The sequence below is a fragment of the Dermacentor variabilis genome, chromosome 3 (assembly GCF_050947875.1).
Source record: "Dermacentor variabilis isolate Ectoservices chromosome 3, ASM5094787v1, whole genome shotgun sequence".
Lineage (NCBI taxonomy): Eukaryota > Metazoa > Arthropoda > Arachnida > Ixodida > Ixodidae > Dermacentor > Dermacentor variabilis.
The window spans coordinates 192255735-192277108 of record NC_134570.1 but is presented as its reverse complement, the minus strand read 5'-3'; the positions used below and the strand labels follow the sequence as shown (position 1 = coordinate 192277108).

At 47.0% G+C, this 21374-nt stretch overlaps 1 protein-coding gene across 2 annotated transcripts in view; it reads right to left on the bottom strand.

Annotated features, from left to right (window-relative positions):
* The window catches only part of LOC142576583 (focadhesin), a 429785-nt gene that overhangs the window by 85920 nt on the left and 322491 nt on the right, over nt 1–21374 (bottom strand). For both annotated transcript variants that reach the window (XM_075686768.1, XM_075686769.1), the window contains exons 27-28: nt 18948–19034; nt 12896–13058 (exon numbers count right to left, since the gene is read on the bottom strand). In XM_075686768.1, coding sequence (XP_075542883.1) covers nt 12896–13058; nt 18948–19034 — 250 coding nt within the window. The remainder of the gene's footprint in view (nt 1–12895; nt 13059–18947; nt 19035–21374) is intronic.

Sequence of the window (21374 nt, the reverse complement as noted above, 5' to 3'; positions counted from 1 at the left end):
GCAGATCACCAACTGTGCCTCAACCATCCGCTGCCAACCACCACATTGTCTTCACACAACCACATGACCCAAGTACCTTTTCAGGCACTGAAAACACCAACGTTGAAGATTGGCTTCAACTGTATGAACAGGTGAGCACTAGCCACAACTGGGACCTGGCTCTGATGGTAGCGAACATCATATTTTACCTGGCCGGCAAGGCACAAGTGTGGTTTCTGAACTACAAACAGGAACTTAACAAGCTGGGAGGTATGTAAGCAAAAGCTCATCAGTCTCTTTGGCAAGCCCATCAGAAACTGTCGTGTTGCACAGAAAGAACTTGCATGCCGTGCTTAGACTTGCACCTTGTCCTATGTGACGTACATCCAGGATGTGCTTGCGCTTTGTCACAAAGTCGATGACATGATGCCGGAAATGGAAAAGGTAGCACATATCCTTAAAGGTATTTGGATGATGCGTTTACACTTCTGGTTTTTAAGAACTCATGCACAGTGCAAGATGTCATCAATGAATGTTGACACTATGAAGAAGCAAAAAGTTGCCGCGTTACTCCAAACGTCACACGTCTTCCGAACACGGCTGCGACATCTACCTGCGAGGCCCTCCGTCTCCCACCCTTTCCACCTGTTCCTGCTGCATCTGACAATATTGTGTGCATCATCCGCCGCAAGATTTAAGCTGCCTCCCCAGTTCCCCTTCAGGTGTGTAACCCCAATGAGTCCCATGCAACCATTTCTCTTATCCAAACCGTTGTGTGTCAAGAACTAGCAAACGCAGGATTACAGACACTTTGCCCAGTCAACGGACCTGACTACTGCCCACCCGCTGCACCTGAGTTATACAGAAGCCCAACCGTTCGTCCTCATTATCAGAATTCTGCAGAATAGTGCACTTCCGATGACAGGCCCATCTGCTTTTGTTACGGACACGTTGGACACATTTCCTGCCATTGTTGCAGTGCTTGGAACTCGCAGCCTTGGCCGAGCTATTGAAACATCCGACGTCCAGGTGGTAGTTCCAGAGTGCCGGCACATAATGACGATGACAGCACTCCGCCATCACGGCTGGCATGATCAAGCCGCTCCCCTTCACCATCCCGACATCTGCCCCACTCACCTCTGCATTGTCTCTCTCCTTCTCCCTCATACTCTCGCCACTGCCATGATGACCCAACCCGAAATTCCTCTGCTCACACTACCTGGATAGCACAACCTCATGAACGTAGACATGGACAGCATACCTGTCATCGCGCACATTGACACCGGCGCCCACATATCGGTCATGAACTCAAACCTCCGTGTTTGTCTGAAGAAAGTTCTTACCCCTGCTCCGATCGCTGTAGTCCACATAGCCGATGGTGCGACTTCGGCTGTTGCTGGGTTGTGTACTGCCCCTGTCACTGTTGCCGGACGCCACACTTCAGTTTCGTTTTACGTATTGGATCAGTAGCCACATGCAATCATCTTAGGACTTGAGTTTCTCTCGGCACATTCGGCTCTTATTGACTGCTCTGCAGGAGTTATCCAGCTTGCCTTACCTGATGCCATTGAGCCTTCTGATCCTATGCCGAGTTGGCTGTGTTCTGACAATTACATTCGTCTACCACATCTAGCCGTGACGTACATCGACGTGTCTTCTGATCCCCCTACGGATGACAACAATTACATTATGTCGCCCAATGCTACCGTCCTCTGTTTGCAGAATGTCATGTTCCCACACTCGGTTATCAGTATAAAGGGCAATGCCGCATGTCTCCCTATTGTGAATTTTGGACTATGACCTGAAGTAATAACCCAAGGTATCTCTCTTGCAACCCTAGCTCCAGCCTCCAGCTATCATGTTTCCTTCCTGACTGAGCCTGGTGCACCACCTCCTGCTGCTATTGATTCGAACTCCACGATGTTAGATAACATAACGAAGATGATTGCCACTGACCTTCTGGTCGAAAATGTACACACTCTTCGGGGTGCTCATGTCGCTACCAGGACATTTTTGATCTTAATGACCAACCACTGGGTCAAGAACAGTTGTCAAGCATCGGATTCACACCGGCGATGCCAAACCCATACATAGACATCCCTATCGTGTCTCCTCTGCTGTGCGCCAAATTATACAAAGGGAAGTTGACAAAATGCTTGCCCATGATATCACTGAACCTCCTTCAAGCCCATGGGCATCTCCTGTCGTGCTTGTTAGAAAGAACATCAGCTGGCACTTCTTTATTGACTACTGGAATCTTAACCAAGTAACAAAAAAGTCGTGTACCCCTTATCTCGGATAGTTGATGCCCTTGACTGTTTCAGTGGTTCCAAGTATTTTTTCTTTGATCAACCTTCGTTCTGGGTATCGGCCCATTGCGTTGATGACATGGATCGTGAAAAGACGATGTTTATTACACCTGATGGGCTCTATCAGTTTAAGGTGACGCCATTCGGGCTATGCAATGCCCCCGCCACATTCAAACGAATGATGGACGCCCTCCTTCACGGCTTAAAGTGGTCAATCTGCTTGTGGTACCTCAATGACATCATTGTCTTTTCGCCGGCTCTTGACGCTTACCTCGAGCATCTCTCGACAGTACTTTCAGTTTTCCACAAGGCGAGACTTCAACTCAATTTGGCGAAATCTCACTTTGGCCGCCAGCAACTTACTGTGCTCGGACACCTTGTTGACTTTTCCGGTGTTTGTCCTGGTCTGGAGAAAGTTTGTGCGGTCAAGGATTTCTCTGTGCCCATCTGTGTAACCAACATTTGAAGCTGTCTAGGCCTCTGCTCTTACTTCCGCAGATTAGCACAAAATTTTGCTGAAATCGCATGCCCTCTAACGGAACTTCTTAGGAAAGATGCAACTTTTGTCTGGGGCACGACCAAGCTAGTGCATTCGCTGAGCTGACGACGTGACTCATGTCGCCACCGATTCTCGGACACTTTGACATGTCCGCCCCAATGGAGGTTCACACCAATGCCAGCGGCCACAGTATCAGTGCTGTTTTGGCACAACGACAGCACAGTTACGACGTGTCATTGCAAGCGCTAGCCGTCTTCTGTCACCAGCCGAATGCAATTACTCAATCACCAAATGTGAATGCCTTGCAGTGGGTAAATTTCACCCCTACCTCTAAGGACAGCCTTTCACAGTTATCACCGATCACCACGTCTTATGCTGCCTTTCGTCTTTAAAAGATTCAGCAGGACGTCTCGGTCGGTGTGCTCTACGATTCCAAGAGTACTCTTACACAGTGGTGTATAAGACAGGCTGACTTCATGAGGACGCTGATTGGTTGTCAGGTCATCCAGTAGACCAGACCAGCCTCTGACCAACGAGACAAGTTGCGCCCTCGCTCTTGCCATGTTTGGTGACATCGCTGATGAGCAACGAAGTGGCCCTTACCTGAGCGACATCATTCTCAGCCTGACGGACCTGCCAACTTCACCCTCTTCCAGTGGCGTAGCCAGAAATTTTGTTCGGGGGGAAGGTTGCAGCTCGGCCTCCTCACAAAATTTGTCAAGGGATCAAATACATGAATAACAACTGCATTGCTAAAGATGCTGCAAACGAATTTTTAAATGCTATGCACTGTCAAGACAAACAATTAAAATACGCATTTTTTCATAAAAGAATATACTCGTATGTCCCAAAAATTGTGCCTGAAATAACTGATAACAATGCTTCCATGATTTTCGTCTATTTAATAAGTAAAGAAAATATTGTTACGGAAGCATAAAAGAAGAGACAGGAAGAAGAAGATCGCGAGACGCTGGCTGCTGCGTGTTCTTACTAGACAGCCATCTTAACCCCCCTGACTCTGCTTGCATATACATTGTAAATACAGTCTTATACTTCCAACATCCCCGTAACATATTGGTGGGAGGTGCGCGATACCACGGCTGGAAACGGAGCTCCGCAGTGGATGTCGCATCAACGTCCTCACTATGAACGATGGCGAGCACTCGGGATCAACGTCGTTGCCGCCTCCAACGTCCCCATCGCCTGCTACGTCGCTGTCCCCTTCGGTTGTGATTGTGCAACCCAAGGATCCCAGAACTTTCTGTGGGACTGATAACGCCGACGTTGAAGAGTGGGTAGCTACGTACGCACGTGTGAGTGGAATCAAAAGATGGAACCCTATCCTTCTGCTAGCTAACCTGTTGTTCTACCTAAGAGGCATGGCAAAGGTGTGGTTCAAAAACCATGAAAAGAAGCTGATCAGCTGGGACCAATGCAAAGAGAAGTTAACAGAGTTGTTTGGCAGACCAGCCAGCCATAAAATTGCCGCAAAGCAGTAACTGGCTGCCCATGCCCAATTCCCTACAGAGTCTTATGTTTTGTAGTCCTGCCTTTTGGTCTCTGTTCCGCTCCTGCTATGCTTCAACGAATCACTGTACTCGTTGGACTAAACTGGCAGACGTGCCTAGCGTACCTAGACGACGTTATTGTGTTTTCCAGCACATTCGATGAACATCTCGCCCAGCTATGAAGCGTCCTTACCGCAATACACAAGGCAAACCTCACCATCAAGCCTGAAAAATGTTAATTTGGCTTCCGGGAACTCAAGTTTCTAGGCCACGTGGTCAGCTCCCAACTGTACGACCAGACCCAGAAAAGCTCACTGCCATTGCCGAGTTCCTTCATCCTAAAGACAAGAAGGCTGTTCAGCGGTTTCTGGGCTTCTGCGCTTACTACCGTCATTTCATTGAAGGCTTCTCAAGGATTGCTGACCCTCTCAAGAGGCTGACACAACAAGATCTGCTCTTTGCATGGACGGACGACCAAGAGCAGGCCTTCACCAAATCGTGCAAACACCTTCAATCTGCTCCAGTGCTGGCACATTCTGATGACACCGCAACAACTGAAATTCACACAAACTCAAGCAACGTAGGACTCGGAGTCATTCTGGTTCAATAGCAAGACAGTGAAGAATGTGTAATTGCGTACGCGAGCTGTAGTCTCACAAAAGCAGAGGCTAATTAATCAACCACCAAAAAAGAATGTTTAGCAGCCATGTGGGCCATTAGCAAGTTTCGACCCTACTTATACGGACGACCATTTCGAGCGGTCAGTGATCACCACTCGCTCTGTTGGCTTGCTAATTTACGAGACCCGTCAGGTCGCCTCGCTCATTGGGGCCTCTGCCTCCAGGAATATGACATAACTGTTGTCTACACATCCGGCCATAAGCATAGCGACGTTGACTGCTTGTCACATTCTCCTATTCCCTTGACATCCTCCGACTTAGAGCTCGATTTGCTGTTTTTAGGTGTCATCAACGTGGTGCACTTGGCTGACTATGAACAAGCAGACTCTGAGCTGCTTCCAGTCATCCAATATCTCCAAGGAGCTGACGTTATTGTCCCATGCCAACTTTCACGAGGATTGACGTCGTACTGCCTGCGGAACAATGTCCTGTACAAGAAAAATTTCGAGAACAGCCAGGATATGTTCCTTCTCGTCTTTCCGACGGCACTGCACAAGGAAGTTTTACAGGCTTGTCACGACGATTCCTATGCTGGCCACTTAGGCTTCACAAGGACATAAGTGCGCATATGGCAGAAATACTATTGGCCACACCTATTTTCGTCGGTTCAGCACTATGTGCGAATGTGCCGTGACTGTCAGAGGCGTAAAGTCCCAGCCGTCAAGCCTGCCGGCCTCCTTCAGCCTTTGGATCTGCCTATGGCGCCGTTCCAGCAAGTGGGAATGGACCTTCTTGGTCCGTTCCCCACGTCATCCTTGCAAAACAAGTGGATTGGATAATCATGGCAACTGACTATCTAATTCGCTATGCGGAGACGAAAGCTGTGCCGCGAGGAACTGCTGCTGAAGTCGCCAGCTGCTTCATCCACAGCACCCACTGTACTCATTACTGACCGCGGTGCAGCATTTACAGCGGAGTTATTGCAACAAGTTGTCCCGCTGACGCACACCGACCACCGAGAGACCACAGCCTATCATCTCCAAACTAACGGCTTAACACAGCGCCTAAACAGAACATTGACTGACATGCTCTCTATGTACATTATGTGCATAGAGAGCATGTCATGTACAAAACATGTACAAAACATAGGATGAAATTTTGCCGTATGTGACATTTTCTTACAATACCGCTGTGCAGGAGACCACCGAGTTTACACTATTCGAGCTCGTTCACAGATGTCGCATTACAACCCCTTTAGTCGCCATGCTCACGGTAGATCATGGAGCCACGAGGAACGACACCACTGAAGAGGCCATCGAGAAAGCCGAGCAAGCTCGCCAGCTTGCTCGGAATGGCATCCGCACCCAGCAGAGTACCGATGCCTGCTGTTACAACCGGACCCGACGGAACATCCTGTACTCACCAGGCAACCGCGTGTGAGTGTGAACACCTATCCGACCTCGTGGGCTCTCTGAGAAATTGTTGCGCTGCTATTTTGGCACCTCTGAAGTTGTACGCCGCCTCAGTGATGTGAACTATGAGGTGATGCCTCAAAGCTCTGATCCTGGTTCTAATCGACGCCGTCCCCATGCTGAAGTTGTCCACGTAGTACGGATGAAGCCGTACTATGCACATGAGGGATAAGCTACCCTCACAAACTGCTTCAGCATTGTGTACATTCCTGTACGTTTCTTTTTCTTGTGTGTCTTTTCATGTTGGCACTTTTGCCCATAGTGCTCACCCGTTGCCCCCTGAAGCGACCAGGTCGGCCGCTTTTGAGAGAGGAGAAATGACACGAAATAAGTTGGCACGTGATGACACTGGCCCCTTGAGGTGAGAATGAGGAAGTTCGTGGTTGTGTGCGCGCCCTCTGCGAGGATCAGCCGTTGCTAAAGGCAGACGATATTTTTTGCCAATCTCTCGCTGGTGGACTATTTTAGCTCGTACTAGCTAGGTGACAATATGACTGTGTTCGGCGTTGTTACTTTTGGCTTGGTATTTACTGTTCCGTTTGCCGTTACGTCGCTTTCTGTAAGTCTTGTCAGCGCTGTAAAAAACCAGGAGCCCTACAGCTGGCCGTCTTCAGCCAATTGAAATACCATCTTGGCCATTCTTTTGAGTTGGTCTTGTGGAGTTCTCACACCGTGCTCTTGGGACAAAGGAACGACAACACAGTAGTGCAAACAATCACAAGTGCATTTATTGCACCTTTCATACATCAATGCCTGCTAGCCGAGTTGCTATCCACAAAACATGCCGATGGGCGCGCGACAAATCTAGGAAGTCCGACTCACCGCGACCGGATAGCGAGCGAATATGTTCGCCCCATGCTGGATCCCAGCGCCTGGTCGTTCGCGCGTACGGTCACGCGAACGGTGGCGCGTTCGAAGGCGGCCATGCAAGACGGTCTCGCAGAAGCATGGATCGGCGCACGTGCGGGACGTCCGCCGCGCTCGCCGGCCCGCCGCCCAAGAGAGCCCCTTATCTCTCCCGCACCCCCAAGTAACCCTGCCGTGAGGCGACGCTAGCAGCGCAACACTTGCGCCATCTCTCGCACTGCGCCTCAACCACTGCGACCACCGCGGGCGCCAGGCCACGCGGCGAAGCCGCACTGCAGAAGACAGGAGCTATGCGGGAAAACAAGATATCAGGGGACGCGTGAGAGTCACGCATCCCCACAGTCTTAATCTCCTTTGCCCTTTTCCTCTATCGCTTAGTGGAAACAAGTGCATAGCAGTTGCCTATGGACTACACCACCCGGTATGCGATCACGCGGGCTCTCCCTACCAGCGTGCAACTCACGTCACCGACTTCCTTCTTGACGCAACGATACTTCACCACGGCGCTCTCCGACAACTCCTTACCGACCAGGGCTGCTACTTCCTCTCACAGTTTGTCAGGACATTTTCACACCTGCGCTACAAAGTACAAGTTTACAATGGCGTATCACCCTTAGACCAACGACCTCACAGAGCTCAATAGAACTATCACAGCAATTCTTGCTATGTACACCTCCCCCGACCACTGTGACTGGGATGCCACTCTGCCGTTCGTCACATTCACCTACAATATGCCCCGCCATGATTCCGCTGGTTCCTCCCCCTTTTTCCTCTTTTATGGACGAGACCCTATACTACCGTTTGACACGATCCTCCCAGCCGTTCTCGATATAACGTCACAATGTGCCCGAGATGCCATATGTATAGAGCGACCGAGGCACATGAGATTGCACGCCACCGTCTGACCACTTGCCAAGAAAAGCAACGACGCATATATGATGCTTGTCCCAGCGATGCCCACTTTAACCTTGGTGACATCGTGCTTCTTCGGAAACCAGCACGGTGAGCTGGTCTTTGTGAGAAGCTGATCTCGCCATACTCAGGCCCATACCGGGTCTTGCGTCAAGTGACAGACGTGACCTACGAGTTACAACCTCTTGATACCTGCACACCACGATCCTCCTCTGATATTGTTCATGTCACTTGACTGAAGCAATATCACTGAAACTTACCAATCGCTGGGACAGCGCCGGGACAGCGCCGGGACAGCACCGGGGGTCACGCTACAAGGCACTGCAGTAGTGAACGATGGTGAGAGGACTGACAAAGACGACGACTGCCAATAGTCGTGCGCACAGGCTCCATCTTTTATGCCTGTCTTCTGTCCATTGCATATATCTTGTAAATATATTGTCAAGGATCTTTTCTCCCCCATAACAATATTTTCAAACGCCACTACAGCCTACTATATTTAGTATTTAACAAATTCAAGATTATCTTTTATCAAATGTTTATACATTTGTGTTTCAGAAATTTCGATGAAATTAGATCATTCCTATAGACATCACACCAATTAAGCTTGTCCTGGACTTGATTCTACCTGCATTAGTACAGTTCGAACTTAATATTCTCTAGTGGTTATCTCCTGTAAAGACTTCAAGCTGTGAAGGTAAATGTTCTGCACGAAGGTGGTGAAGAAAATGAATTAACAAACTACCAACCAATATCGGTGTTGCCCATTCTTTCTAAAGGTATAGAAAAACTAGTACACGTGCCTGCATGACATCATTTCTAATCAAACACAAACTGGTCACTAGCATGCAGTATGGCCTTGTGAAGGGGCAGTTGACAGAAACTGCCTTAATTACTCAAAAATAAATTATACTGCAGTTGCTTTAACAGCAATTATGTACTCTAGGTATCTTTGTTGATTATTCGAAGGTGTTCGATTCCATAAACCGTGCTACACTACTCAACAATCTTGAACATTACGGTTTTCATGGCATCTTTCTTGAACTAATACAATCATATCATCCATACCGTATGCAACAAGAGATCACAGACAGATACATGCCAAATTGAAAGCCAGTTCACACGAGGATGCCACAAGGAAATGTCCTGGGAAGTATCTTCTGCTCTTTTGTGTTTATATTAATGAATTAGTCACTGTTGATAATAATGTAAAATTGATTATGTCCTTGGATGACACAATTATTCTGGTTGCTGCACTAAGTTCTACTGAGGCTATCGGTACCATAAACCAGGCACTAATGAAACTGCACTCTTAGTCTACCACAAATTCACTTGGTATAAGTACTAAGAAAGTGACAGCTGTTGTCTTCAGCCCGAAAAACTGTAATGTCACTACAGACTTAACATTACAAGTTAATCATTCTATTACAGTGAACTCTACTTAACACGAACTCGGTTAAGCCAAATTCTCGCACACAGTCGAACCCACTTATAACAACATTCAAGTGCCACAAGAATTCCATTGTTATAACTGATCATTCTTATAGATAACTGGGTTGCAAGAAAAAAAATCTAAATATGGGATGGCATAGCTGTTCCAAGAAAACTATAATGGCGGGGAGGTCAGTTCTGCCCACCACCTTCCTCCACCTGGCTTCTGATTGTGTTTACTCGTTTAACTGTCTAACTCTGCATGCTCCGGATGGTGTGTTGTTAATAAACTGCAGCTAGGCGTTCAAAAAATGGCACTGCTAACACAACTGCAAAGAAGGGTCACGGGCAGCAAGTGACATATGAGCTCCGTCGAGGCATCGCTTTGGTGGCCCTAAAAGGAGTCTTTTAAAAAATGCAGGAAGGTTGCCACGGCAACATCTCAGCTTAAAGGGACACTAAAGGTTACCAGAAAGTCAAGTTAAAGTGATAAAGCAATGCTCTAGAACGTCTAAGGCGTCAATATAATCGCAAACAGAGCTTTAGTAACAGAGAAATTGAGGTAAATGCATGACACGATTTGAGACCCCCCAGCGACATTCCGGTACTAGCCCGATGACGAAAGCACTCCTCATCATAATTTATGTCACTAGTACTCAACTACTCGTATTAAAAAGATAATTTCATTAGATTATAAGACGGAAGAAAATGCTACTTGTCTACTTCTATTCGATTCTAAGAAACAATAACATTTTGACGTTACCCTTGAATAGTATGGGTGATCGAAAGGTTTCGTTTTTGCTCGACTTTGCGCCGCACGCGCTTTGGAGTTTCAGTTGTTTCTTTACTGCGTCGTGCTGCGGTGGTCCTGCTGGCTCACGAAACTTGCATTTGGAACAAGCAGCGAGAATGCCACGTCCATGTGATGTCCTGGGATGCGCGAACGGTCCGCAGAACTTGGCCAAGGGCAGTTGCAGCAGCGAATCCAATGTTACTTATCACTGTGTGCCAACGACTGAACCTCTCCGTTCGAAGTGGTTAAGTGCCGTACCTCTGCCACAGCGCGCTGACAAAGAGCAGAGAAATCACGAAGTGTGCTCGCTGCACTTTCCTCCAGAGGATTACGAGTTCAACGCCGACTTACTGAAGTCGCGTGAAGTGCCTTTCAAAGCAGGCCGTCGTCGTAGTAGTACGCAACGACGCCGGCAGTGGGAGCCCTCAACAGCAGGTCACGTTCATCAGTGCTTAAATCGCTGAACTCGAGCCCAGCGTCGCGAGCTAATGTGTCGTCAGGGTCATCCATTGCAACGAGCGTCAAAGTTGGCGTCATAAAATAAAGAACCAGCTTATCGTCGTGCGCTTTCCCTTCCGCTAGCCACCACAGTTCCACTTTCGCGCTACTGTCGGCTCTGTCTTGGCTCTGTTTCTGGCCGCGCGTTTGCGTTTTGTGCAGAAAAGCCATAGCACCGTCTGCGGGAGGCGTTTTACTCACCGACGGCGCAACGTCACTATGAGACCATGACATCAATACTCCTCGATCGGAGGGCGGGTGATTTGAACTGCGCTAGAGGTACGCGGACGCTTCAGAACGCATTTTCTCTTAAAATAAGTATCTTCTTCGCACGAAACAAGCGTTTCGAGGCTTCTGGGATTGTATTTCAACAGTCCACATTGACTTAATATTAACCTTTAGTGTCCCTTTAAGAAATCCAGAAGCAATGCTGGAGCGAGATCGCCACAAGCATCTTGCCACATACTTCCCAATGGCTTGCACAAGGAAACCGCATGTCCGTCATCCTTGCTTGCTTTACGGAAAGCTTGCTGACATCCTTCTCCAAGGCATCCAGGTGCTCCACGCAGTGAAGCGGAAGGTCCCTTGCAGAAACAAGCCCATGAGGGACAAGACCTCCCGCAAGGACAATGTTGCAGAAGCCTGCCTTACCGCGTCAGCGTTGCCGTCGTGGCAGTCACTGTCACTATCCGATGCAAGCACGTTCGTGCCTTCGCCTGATCGATTAAAAGCACTTCGTTTCCATAAGTATAGCAGTGTGTTTTTTTTTTCACCAGCAACGTCGTGCATTGCTGATGATCAGCGGGTGGATCAGCCATCTTCCGTTTCGGCGGCAAGCCAAACGAAGCTGACAAACAACATGGCCAGGACCGACTTCGACGCAAGGAACCAAGACAAGCACAAGCGACTTAATCCGTTAGCAGAATTGTGCAGAATGAGGGCCAGAGAACAGAAAACCCAACTGCGAGGGCCGAGCGGGCTGAGCGAGCAATCTGGCAGCAGCGCTGGCAGCATCATGCCGACTATCATGCATAGGAAGGATGCTGCCATGCATGCGTTTCCTTTTTTTTTCTCTTTTTTGGAGACTCGCGAAAACTAATTGCCTCTGGTTGGCGACAAGATGAAGATTAGCGGAAGTTTGCCACACATTTTGCTTTTTTGACGGGCACATGGCCACAGTTTTGTTGAGTGCGCTCACCTATGCAGTTTGATTATACTATACACGTAAATATTAGTGTAAGAGCAGGAACATTTGACACTCGCGAAATATTTTCGTGCGCATATTTTCTAACATAAGCCTTATGTGTATAACAATGCATCAAATTTTTAATTCTTCTAAGTTTATTTCCTTTTTTATTGTTGTTATTCATGAATAAACATTACATATACACCAATGCAAAATATTTTTTTCTCACTTTACGGTCACCCTAGAAAAATTATGGTAAATTTTTTGCGAAATAGATCTTTCAGAAGATTTGGAATCTGCAATAAAAGAAAATCAACCCTGGGCAGTCACATTCGGCGAAAAAAATCGACTCTCAAAGGGTTAAAACACAGACTGATGTTGTTTCATGTACAATCAGTACCCCGTTTATAAGCTTAACCATTTGAGAATAGACGCTTTTTCCCCATGGCAAATCCGTTTTTTGGATTACCAATCATTCTGTCTTTCAGGCAATCCCTGTCATGTCTAATTACTTTGTCAGCTTGCATACCGCCCTGTATTAGCCTGAATATTTATTTTATTTTCCTTGAGTCCCCTAACTAAGTCCTTGACTTATAATTGTGACCTCCTTGTAATCGAATTAATACGGTACATGTCTGAGCACGTTGCTCTTAAAGCTATGACACAAAGTTTCAATCTGAGAGGTTACACCGTGCCCCCATTTCATTCTATCTGCCTCTGCTTTTACTTGTGGTGCTTTGCTATGCACTCTGTATTGCTAGGTTGCATGTGCCACGACATATTGCTTGGCCGCTGCAAGTGCATGTCTTCCTCAGACTGACCGGACAAGGCGCTTCCACTGTGATGTCCAGCGCTGAGCTGCCCCACAGCCCATGCAGCACAGCCAGCCAAGGCAACGTCCCGCGCTGAGGAGCGTGACAGGAGCCGCACCAGCTGCTCCTGCACCTGACGTCGCTCCGACTGGCGCTGGGACTCATCCACTGCCTGCACCAACAGCCAGAGTAAAGTATTTCGCAGTCATTCTGCCCTTTAGCACACGCTCCAGGATTTTAAGCGGCTTGCCATTCCTGTTGCAGTTCACAAAATAGTGAGAACTTACACGAGTTCTCAAGCTCCTGGTTTCCTCCATTTTAATGAGAAAGAGTTACATCCGCCCGATGCTGTACTGGTTAGGCCTTCTCTCATACTAACAGCAATTAGTGCTTTGAGACGAGTGGCCAGTAAGCTATTTTTCACTTTGGTCAATCACATCCTATAGCAACAATTTGCTTAAGGGATCTTGAACAACTTTTTATCAAAGTTGAGAAAAGCATTTGATGTTAAACATAGGGGTGTTCAAATACTGATTAGTAGATTTCAAATCAAATATTGAATCCAAGCAAGAAAAAAACGCTGAATATCGAATCGAGTACTGAATATCAGAAAATTTAACAGACACTTTCATGCTTCCAAATTTTGTGTAGGAAACACAGTTCTGCACATGCTCAGGACACTAATCAAATTACTTAACAAGAATCTTGCTAGCCATCAATAACTAAGGTACCTATGAATTGTGATGCATAGTATTCTGTACTGTTATAAAGGGAGCACCAAATTAGTATGTTGCCACTGATGACAACTCAGTTCGTATACAAAGGTCTGGAATATATTTTTATCATTAGAATGCCTGTTGAATGGAATCAAGTGCTTTTCTCCCTCTAAAGCTAAAGAAATAGCAAAGTTATCCTAAATACCAATGGGGTTTTCAGTTTAACAGTGGGCCACATACTGTGCTTCATGGCAATCTTGTATTGCTTAGAAAGTTTTGCTTTCCAGTTTTCTTCGATAAAAAGGGGGGTTTTTCTACCTTCATGTCAGGTGGTTTCTGTGAGTTATCGTTAGCCCGTTAAAGTCAACTTGCATGACAGACAAAAGCGAGGGACGCACATCACGGCCCTCGGCACCGCTCCGTGCAGTCATCGGCACCCCACCGGTCGACTGCGTTCGATGCCGACGGTAAAGAGTTTTCAAATCGGGAGGCCCACGGCAAGTTCACGCGAAGTCCCCTCTTTTTCTTTTTGGCCCACATCAATCTTCCATTTGTGTAAATGCATCTACAGCAGGGAGCCAGTGCGCTCTCACATGATATTTTTGAGCCTGCCATGTAAATACAAAGTCGTGTCACGGGTCGCTCAAAGCTACGAAAAGAGATTGTTGTGCGCCTACGAACGGCGTTTGATGCAAGGTGCCACCGTATAGCATTTGCAAGGATGGAGGCCATGAACATGCAACAGTCCCCTTGTGCACTCGCCTTTGTTGGAGAGGCGGTTTGTTGGCTTTTTGAGGGTCGTGCAACCGCTGTGAACACACCTGCATTGATTCTGTAACTGTAACCTTAGTTGCTAACAGCCGGCGACACAGCTCCAATTAGACCTAACGGGTTATACAGTGTGGCCAATGGTGTAGTCATGACGAAAATTCGCTGCCGGCCGCCGATGTGATAACAGGCCACAAACTATTGCAGAAATCTTGCCGTTAATATGTTCTTATGGGTGGCTTTTCAGTGATTGGTCATGAAATCACGCGTATGGGTTAGATTGACAGCTATTGAAGTGGTGTTCGGGTACGCAATCGACCAGCCACCAACTCTACTGAGAGCACGCGTGCCGAGTTCTTCTGTGGGCTCGCATGTGGATGGAGAGCTCAAAACTGCGCAAACCTGTGCGCGTGAACAACGAAATCGCATATTCGATGCAGTCAGCCTGCGTTTTGGTGACTGATCAACCCAATTTTCACTCATGCTTCGTGCTTTCCACATGCACTGCTTTTGTTCCCTTTGTTAGCATAGCTTCAATCGTTTCAATCGGTCCAGTTGACTTGGATGAACCTTGTACCAATAAAGATTGTGCACTGTGGGAATGCTGCACATGTCAAGGCACTGAGGGTTATTCACCTAAGGTACCTATATTCGAAAAATCAAACTATTTGAATGTTCACTATTCGATTCGAAATTGAATAATTGAGTATTCACACACTCTTAGTTAAAACAGACTATTTCAGGAATATATTGCAGGAAAAAATACTTCAATGTGTTCAGCAGAAGCAGAGTTATTGGCTATAAAATAATGCCTATGAACCCCCTTGCGGTACTCCTGCTCCTTCTTCAATGTCTAGCACTGCAACGGCTACAGTGAAGCAGGATGGTACCCACAACGCTCTGCCTACTGAAGATCATGATGGCATGCACTTTAAATTTTATTTTGGATGTTCACACAAACACTGATACTTCTGATTTAAGTGCTTACAATGCACCGAACTCAGAGGCTCACAAACACAAACACGACAATCACAAAATTTCCAAGCAAACTTCCTCTTCATGTTTGCTTATGCAAGAAGGCGGCAGCGTGCACATCAGCTAAGCAATGGATGCCACACTCCAGACTCACGAAAAGATTGCCAACATAAAGAGCTTTGACCATGATGGTGACACACCTTGAGGGTGTGCAACTCGGGAAACAGATGACCTATTCATCAGATGCTGGTGAAAAGTCAAGTCACCCGCAGATACCAATCTGAGCATGCTGTTGTTCTCAGTGAGTCGCAATGAACTCGGTGACCGCACTCACCGTGGCACCCTCTGGTGGCTTTAATATCTATGCTATACTGCAGACACAGCTACATGCAAATGTAGTGGCTAACTTCACGCACGATAGGGCTGGAGTGCATGCTCACACTTTGTCCTGCACCAGCTTGACCTTAGGATAGCAGCCACATCGAAATTTCGCATTTTGTGTAATAGTTGCCTACCAAGGTGTCTAGCCAGGAGCAACCAGGAGCGAGTGTACCCTGGCAAGCGTATATGTGGTCTGAACTTAAGTTTTGTGTGGTTAGAGGCTGGCTGAGCATTCAAAACTAATATAAATTAGTGAGACCAGATGAATACAACACCGATAAACAGTGTGGCTAAAGTTTAATTCCTGTGTGGGCAGCTGAGTGTGAGCAGACGGTAGTTGGCGTTTTGTGGAAGTATGTAATTCTTACCAAAATTCAATATGCTGATTTTTGCTTACTGTAGCCTGTTTAGTAAACTGAGTCAATAAACGTACATAGTAACAGTAGAAAGAAGGGTACTGATCCAAACACCCTTCTTGCTTGATGTCAGCTATTGGCCAATAGCAGCCACGCATTGGAATCTGCTATACAGTTGCCAACCAATAAAGCGGGCACCGGAAATCCAGACATGCTCGGTAATTCGGACAGCTTTGCGGCACCTCCAATGGCCCCATAGACTTAATGTGTAAAGACGATTGATATTTCAGACAGCCGCTAGCTCTAAATTCGATTATATGGACTCCGTCCTTGGCTGTAGCACATGCCGACTCTGCTGCCATTATTTCCTCTGGCAACCTTGACGAGACATCAAGTATGGCCTCAGAGATACAAAAGATGAAATGTGGCCTCAGAGATTACATGCTAGATGGTACTCCCTGAGGCCCTGCACTATGACTCAGAGATTTAATTTCAAATACCGATCATGGAGGCTTTGTCTGGCAGTTGTGCAACCCCTCGACCAAGGAGTTATCATAAACTTTAAGTTGGGCTAGCGCAAGCGCGTGATAGACTGGATTCTGCTCAATATGAGCACGAAACGCGAGTCCGCGATTGACTTGTACACAGCAATCGAGATGCTACAGGCTGCTTGGATGGCTGTACCAGCAAGCACAATCATCAATTGCTTCCGGCATGCCTCATTTGGCGTCACCAGCAGTCGTTACAGTGAAGAACTCGTGCTGCCGCCAATGAGGGTGGCCGCGGGCAACCAAGCCTTCGCATAGTGGGACACTCTCCTTGATGCCGACGTTGTGCCCGACTGAGACACCTTCTGCACATACGTCAGTGCCGATGCTGACGTGGTGACGACAGAAAAGCTGAGGTGAAAACTGTGCACGCGGTGATGGGAGTACCTAATGACGACAGTGACGAATGCGTCGACGACAGCCCAGAGCCTAATATTGGCGAACCCGATGTACCAACACCCGCACAGGCGCTGGATGCGGCAGACCTGCTGCGCTGCTTCTTTGGTGCTCACGATGAGCCGTTTGGCGTGAATAAAATAGAAATTCCTTGAAGTCTTTTTTTCGCTTGTTTTTTTCCTTGCGACGGCCATTTTCTTTTTCGCGTGGCGGGCTGCTGTGAAATTTGGTGGTGAGTACATCCTCTCTTGCTTGCTAATTGTGGATAAAAATGGATAGTGGCTATAATGAACTAATGGTTATAACGAAGTAATTACTACCCCCTTCAACTTCGTTATAACGAGGTTTTACTATACGTTGTGGTGCTACCTTGGAAGGAAGATCAGGAACAGCTACTTGGAAGCAACCGTGATACCGTGCTCACAGGTCTACAAAAACTGGCAAAGATGCTATTGATGAAAAAAGGATTATTAGAGTGATACAGCACAGTCATCTGGCAATACCTGGAGCTGGGACATGCTGAAGCGGTACCTAAGAATGTTCCTATTGATTGGGCCACCTATTATATGCCACATCAGGAAGTTATAAGAGAGGAATCGCGGATTACTAAGCCTCAGGTCGTGTTCGACGCATTGTCAAGCACTCAAGGCTTCCCGTCCGTCAATGACAGCCTGGATAAAGGAGTGAACCATAATCCAGAGTTGATACAAGTACTACTTTGTTTTCAATGATTCCTGGTTGCCATCAACTCGGATATCAAGAAGGCATTCTTACAAACCAAGATACAGGAGACCAACCGAGATGCATTCCGGTTTCTCTGGTTTGATGCCATTCCTACCAGTCAAAACATTTATATTGCCGAATGATGCATGACCCGGGTACCATTTGGATTAGGATCAAGCTTTTCTTGCTCACGCTGACTATTCATCACCACTTAGACAATGCTTGTGAGGACAAAGCACTCGCTTCTATTTTGAAGAAGGCCTTTTATGTAGACAATTTACTGGTGGGTGCAGAGACATTTGAAGAAAGTCTGAGCATCTATGAAAGATCAAAGGTAGTTATGAGAGACGCAAGAATGAATCTCAGAAAATGGAAGGCCAATAACTAGCAACTATGGAACATTTCCGACAACCAGAAGGAGCAAGCGAAAGGTGCATCAAGGGAATCAACTGCAGTTTTGGGAATGCAATGGGGTACAGAAACTGATTAGTTCGAATTTTCCTCCAAATCTGTAGCCCTACATAGAGACAGCTCAGCCCGACACATAATGTACAGTACTCAAGGCTACTTCCAGAATTTTCGACCCTCTTGGTATTTTATCGCTGCCCCATCACTGCAAAGCCTTTGTTTTAATGCTTGTAGCCTTTTGGGCCATCCTGAGACGACAAGTTACCAGAGGAGATCAAGACACCTTGGTCACCATTGTGCACAAAGTTAATCCAGCTTGGCTTTATTAAGATTCCAGACTGCATGAGAGATGGGCTAGATGTAGTGGTCAAGAAGGCAGAGCTGCATATATTCGTCTAAAGGCTGGTGGAGCATGTGCTGATTTGAGAGCAGTTGATGATGGCAGAAATTCAGCTACATTACTAACAGTAGTAGTAGTAGCACCTACTAAGACTTTTAACACTTCCAAAGCTCGAGCTTATGGCGGCGGTAGTAGGAGCAAGGTTATTAAAATACATCCGCTGATTGTGGGATTCGACCCATTTTCCTCGCATCATTTCAACAGAAATGCATTGCTTAGTAAATGCTTTGTATTAATGTAGTTTCCAATAATGCGGGAGACCCTATTTTGAGGTGCCCTGAACATTTTAAAAGCTGAAAAAGAGGAATAGCCTTCAAAGTATTGATCATGCTTCATCCTCTGCTGTGGCACAACATCCCAGCACTCTGCCAGTACAGGCAAGGCACGCACCTCAGTGCTGACCATCAGCTGGCTGTTGACCCCCAGCATCATGCAGAGTCCCCGCAGCGCTGCCAGCCGTCCCAGTGTAGGTTGATTCTGCAAGGGATGAACCAGGTTAGCCACATTGACAGGGCAAACACAAAGCTGCATTAAGGCTATATTATATGAGCATAAAAGATCACTTAATCTCACTTAGAAGATCACTTAAAAGATCACTCCTACTTTGTATTTTATTTCTTGTCTGCATACATAATTAGTGTTGCTGCAGACCCAGGTTGGAAAGAAAATAATTTGTTCCGCAGTAACAGTAGGCATGTGCAGCTGACCATTAAAGCATCCTGAATAAAGAAAAATGCAGACATCACTATCAGCAGAACGCCAATCGTGTTGCATAATGCTGAGGTTTTGTATCTTGACGGATGATTAATGACCCACACTTTGTCACTCTATTTTTTTTTTTTTTTGCATTGCCTGGTGCATGCGTTTTGTTCTTGTATATATACAGCAGAACCTTGTTCATACGCTCTGGAAAAGAACGCAAGAATAAGACGGAAAGCCTATGATCTGAACTAACTGGGAAAATGCATGATCCCCAAAGTGACTAAATGATTTGGCAGACTCAATTGTACTTGACATCTAGCTAGTGGGCGTCTACGACGAAAGAAAAAGGTGTACAAATTTAGCAGCATGAGACGCTGACACGCACATTCCTTGGGCGGGTGGGGCCTGAGCGGCCAGAAACACGATTTGTTGTTTTTTCAGCTTTAGCAAGCTGTTCATATTCCTCAAATGCGGCCTGCGTCAGCAGCTGCTGCAGGTGAAGCATTTTGGTGGGAAATTTTGACATGCCCACTCAGCGAGAATTATTGCAGCACAAGAAGCCAACGTGAATCAAGCTTGTGAGGCCCCCATGTTATTTAAAGGGACACTAAAGGTTACCAGAAAGTCAAGTTAAAGTGGTAGAGCAATGTTCTAGAACGTCTAAGGCGTCAATCTAATCGCGAACAGAGCTTTAGTAACCGAGAAATAGAGGTAAATGCATGACACGATTTGAGACCCCCCAGCGACATTCCGGTACTAGCCCGATGACGAAAGCACTCCTCATAATTTGTGTTACTAATACTCAACTACTCGTATTAAAATATCATTTTATTCGATTATAAGACGGAAGAAAATGCTACTTGTCTACGTCTATTCGATTCTAAGAAAAAATAACATTTTGACGTTACCCTTCAGTATTATAAGTGTTCGAAAGGTTTCGTTTTCGCTCGACTCTGCGACGCGCACGCTTTGGATTTTCAGTAGTTTCGTTATCGCGTCATGCTGTGAGGGTTCCGCTGGCTCGCGAAACTTTCATTTCGAACAAGCAGTGAGAATGCCACGTCCTTGTGATGTCGTGGGAAGCCCTCGTTGCTTTCCCGCTCTGGAGAGCCGGTGTCGAGGCCGCCGTCGCAGTACGCAACGACCCCGGCAGCGCGAGCCCTCAGCAGCAGGTCGCGCTCGTCAGTGCTCAAATCGCCGAAGTTGAGCCCAGCATCGCGAGCCAATCTGTCGTTGTCAGGGTCCATTGTGATGAGCGTCGAAGTTTGCGTCATAGCATAAAGTACCAGCTTATGGTCGCGCGTTTCTCCTTCCGCTAGCCACCATACTCTCACTTTCGCTCTGCTGTCGGCTCTGTCATGGCTCTGTTTCTGGCCACGCATTTGCGTTTTGCGCAGAAAAGCCATAGCGCCATCTGCAGACGCCGTTCTACTCACCGATGGCGCAACGTCACTACGAGACCATGATGTCAGTACTCCTCGATCGGAGGGCGGGCGATTTGAACTGCGCTAGAGGTACGCGGACGCTTCAGAACGCATTTACTCTTAAAATAAGTATCTCCTTGGCACGAAACAAGCGTTTCGAGGTTTCTGGGATGGTATTTCAACAGTCCACGTTCACTTAATAGTAACCTTTAGTGACCCTTTAAGACAAGGATCAGCCCGAAATGAAATCGGGCTGATGGGCAAGGGTCGAATACAATGCCACGATGCTAGCAGAGCGAAACATGAGGCTCACTTCGTGCTGCATGCAGCAGATAATGGCAGCACATTTCAGTTATCACTTATTAAAAGCGTGCAGTATGCTTCCAATGGCACTATGCCACATGCATTGTGAAACAGACAGGTAAAGATGCTTATCGCATAGCTGTGAATGTGACATGCGATAACCCATAAGATTTGCTAGCACTGGAAGAGGAAATTAAACATGTGCCGGCATTTCCCTTGTGACACGAGCGGGCAAGCACTGCAGGGAAGCTACCGTGGCAGGCACTTATGGCTCTCGATCGCACATGCCTCACCTTTTTGCTCGTCCACATGGGATCTAGTGGCCAGAAAATGTATCACGCGATCGCAGTTTGCCGATATACTGAACGTTGGTGCCAAAAAAATGTTT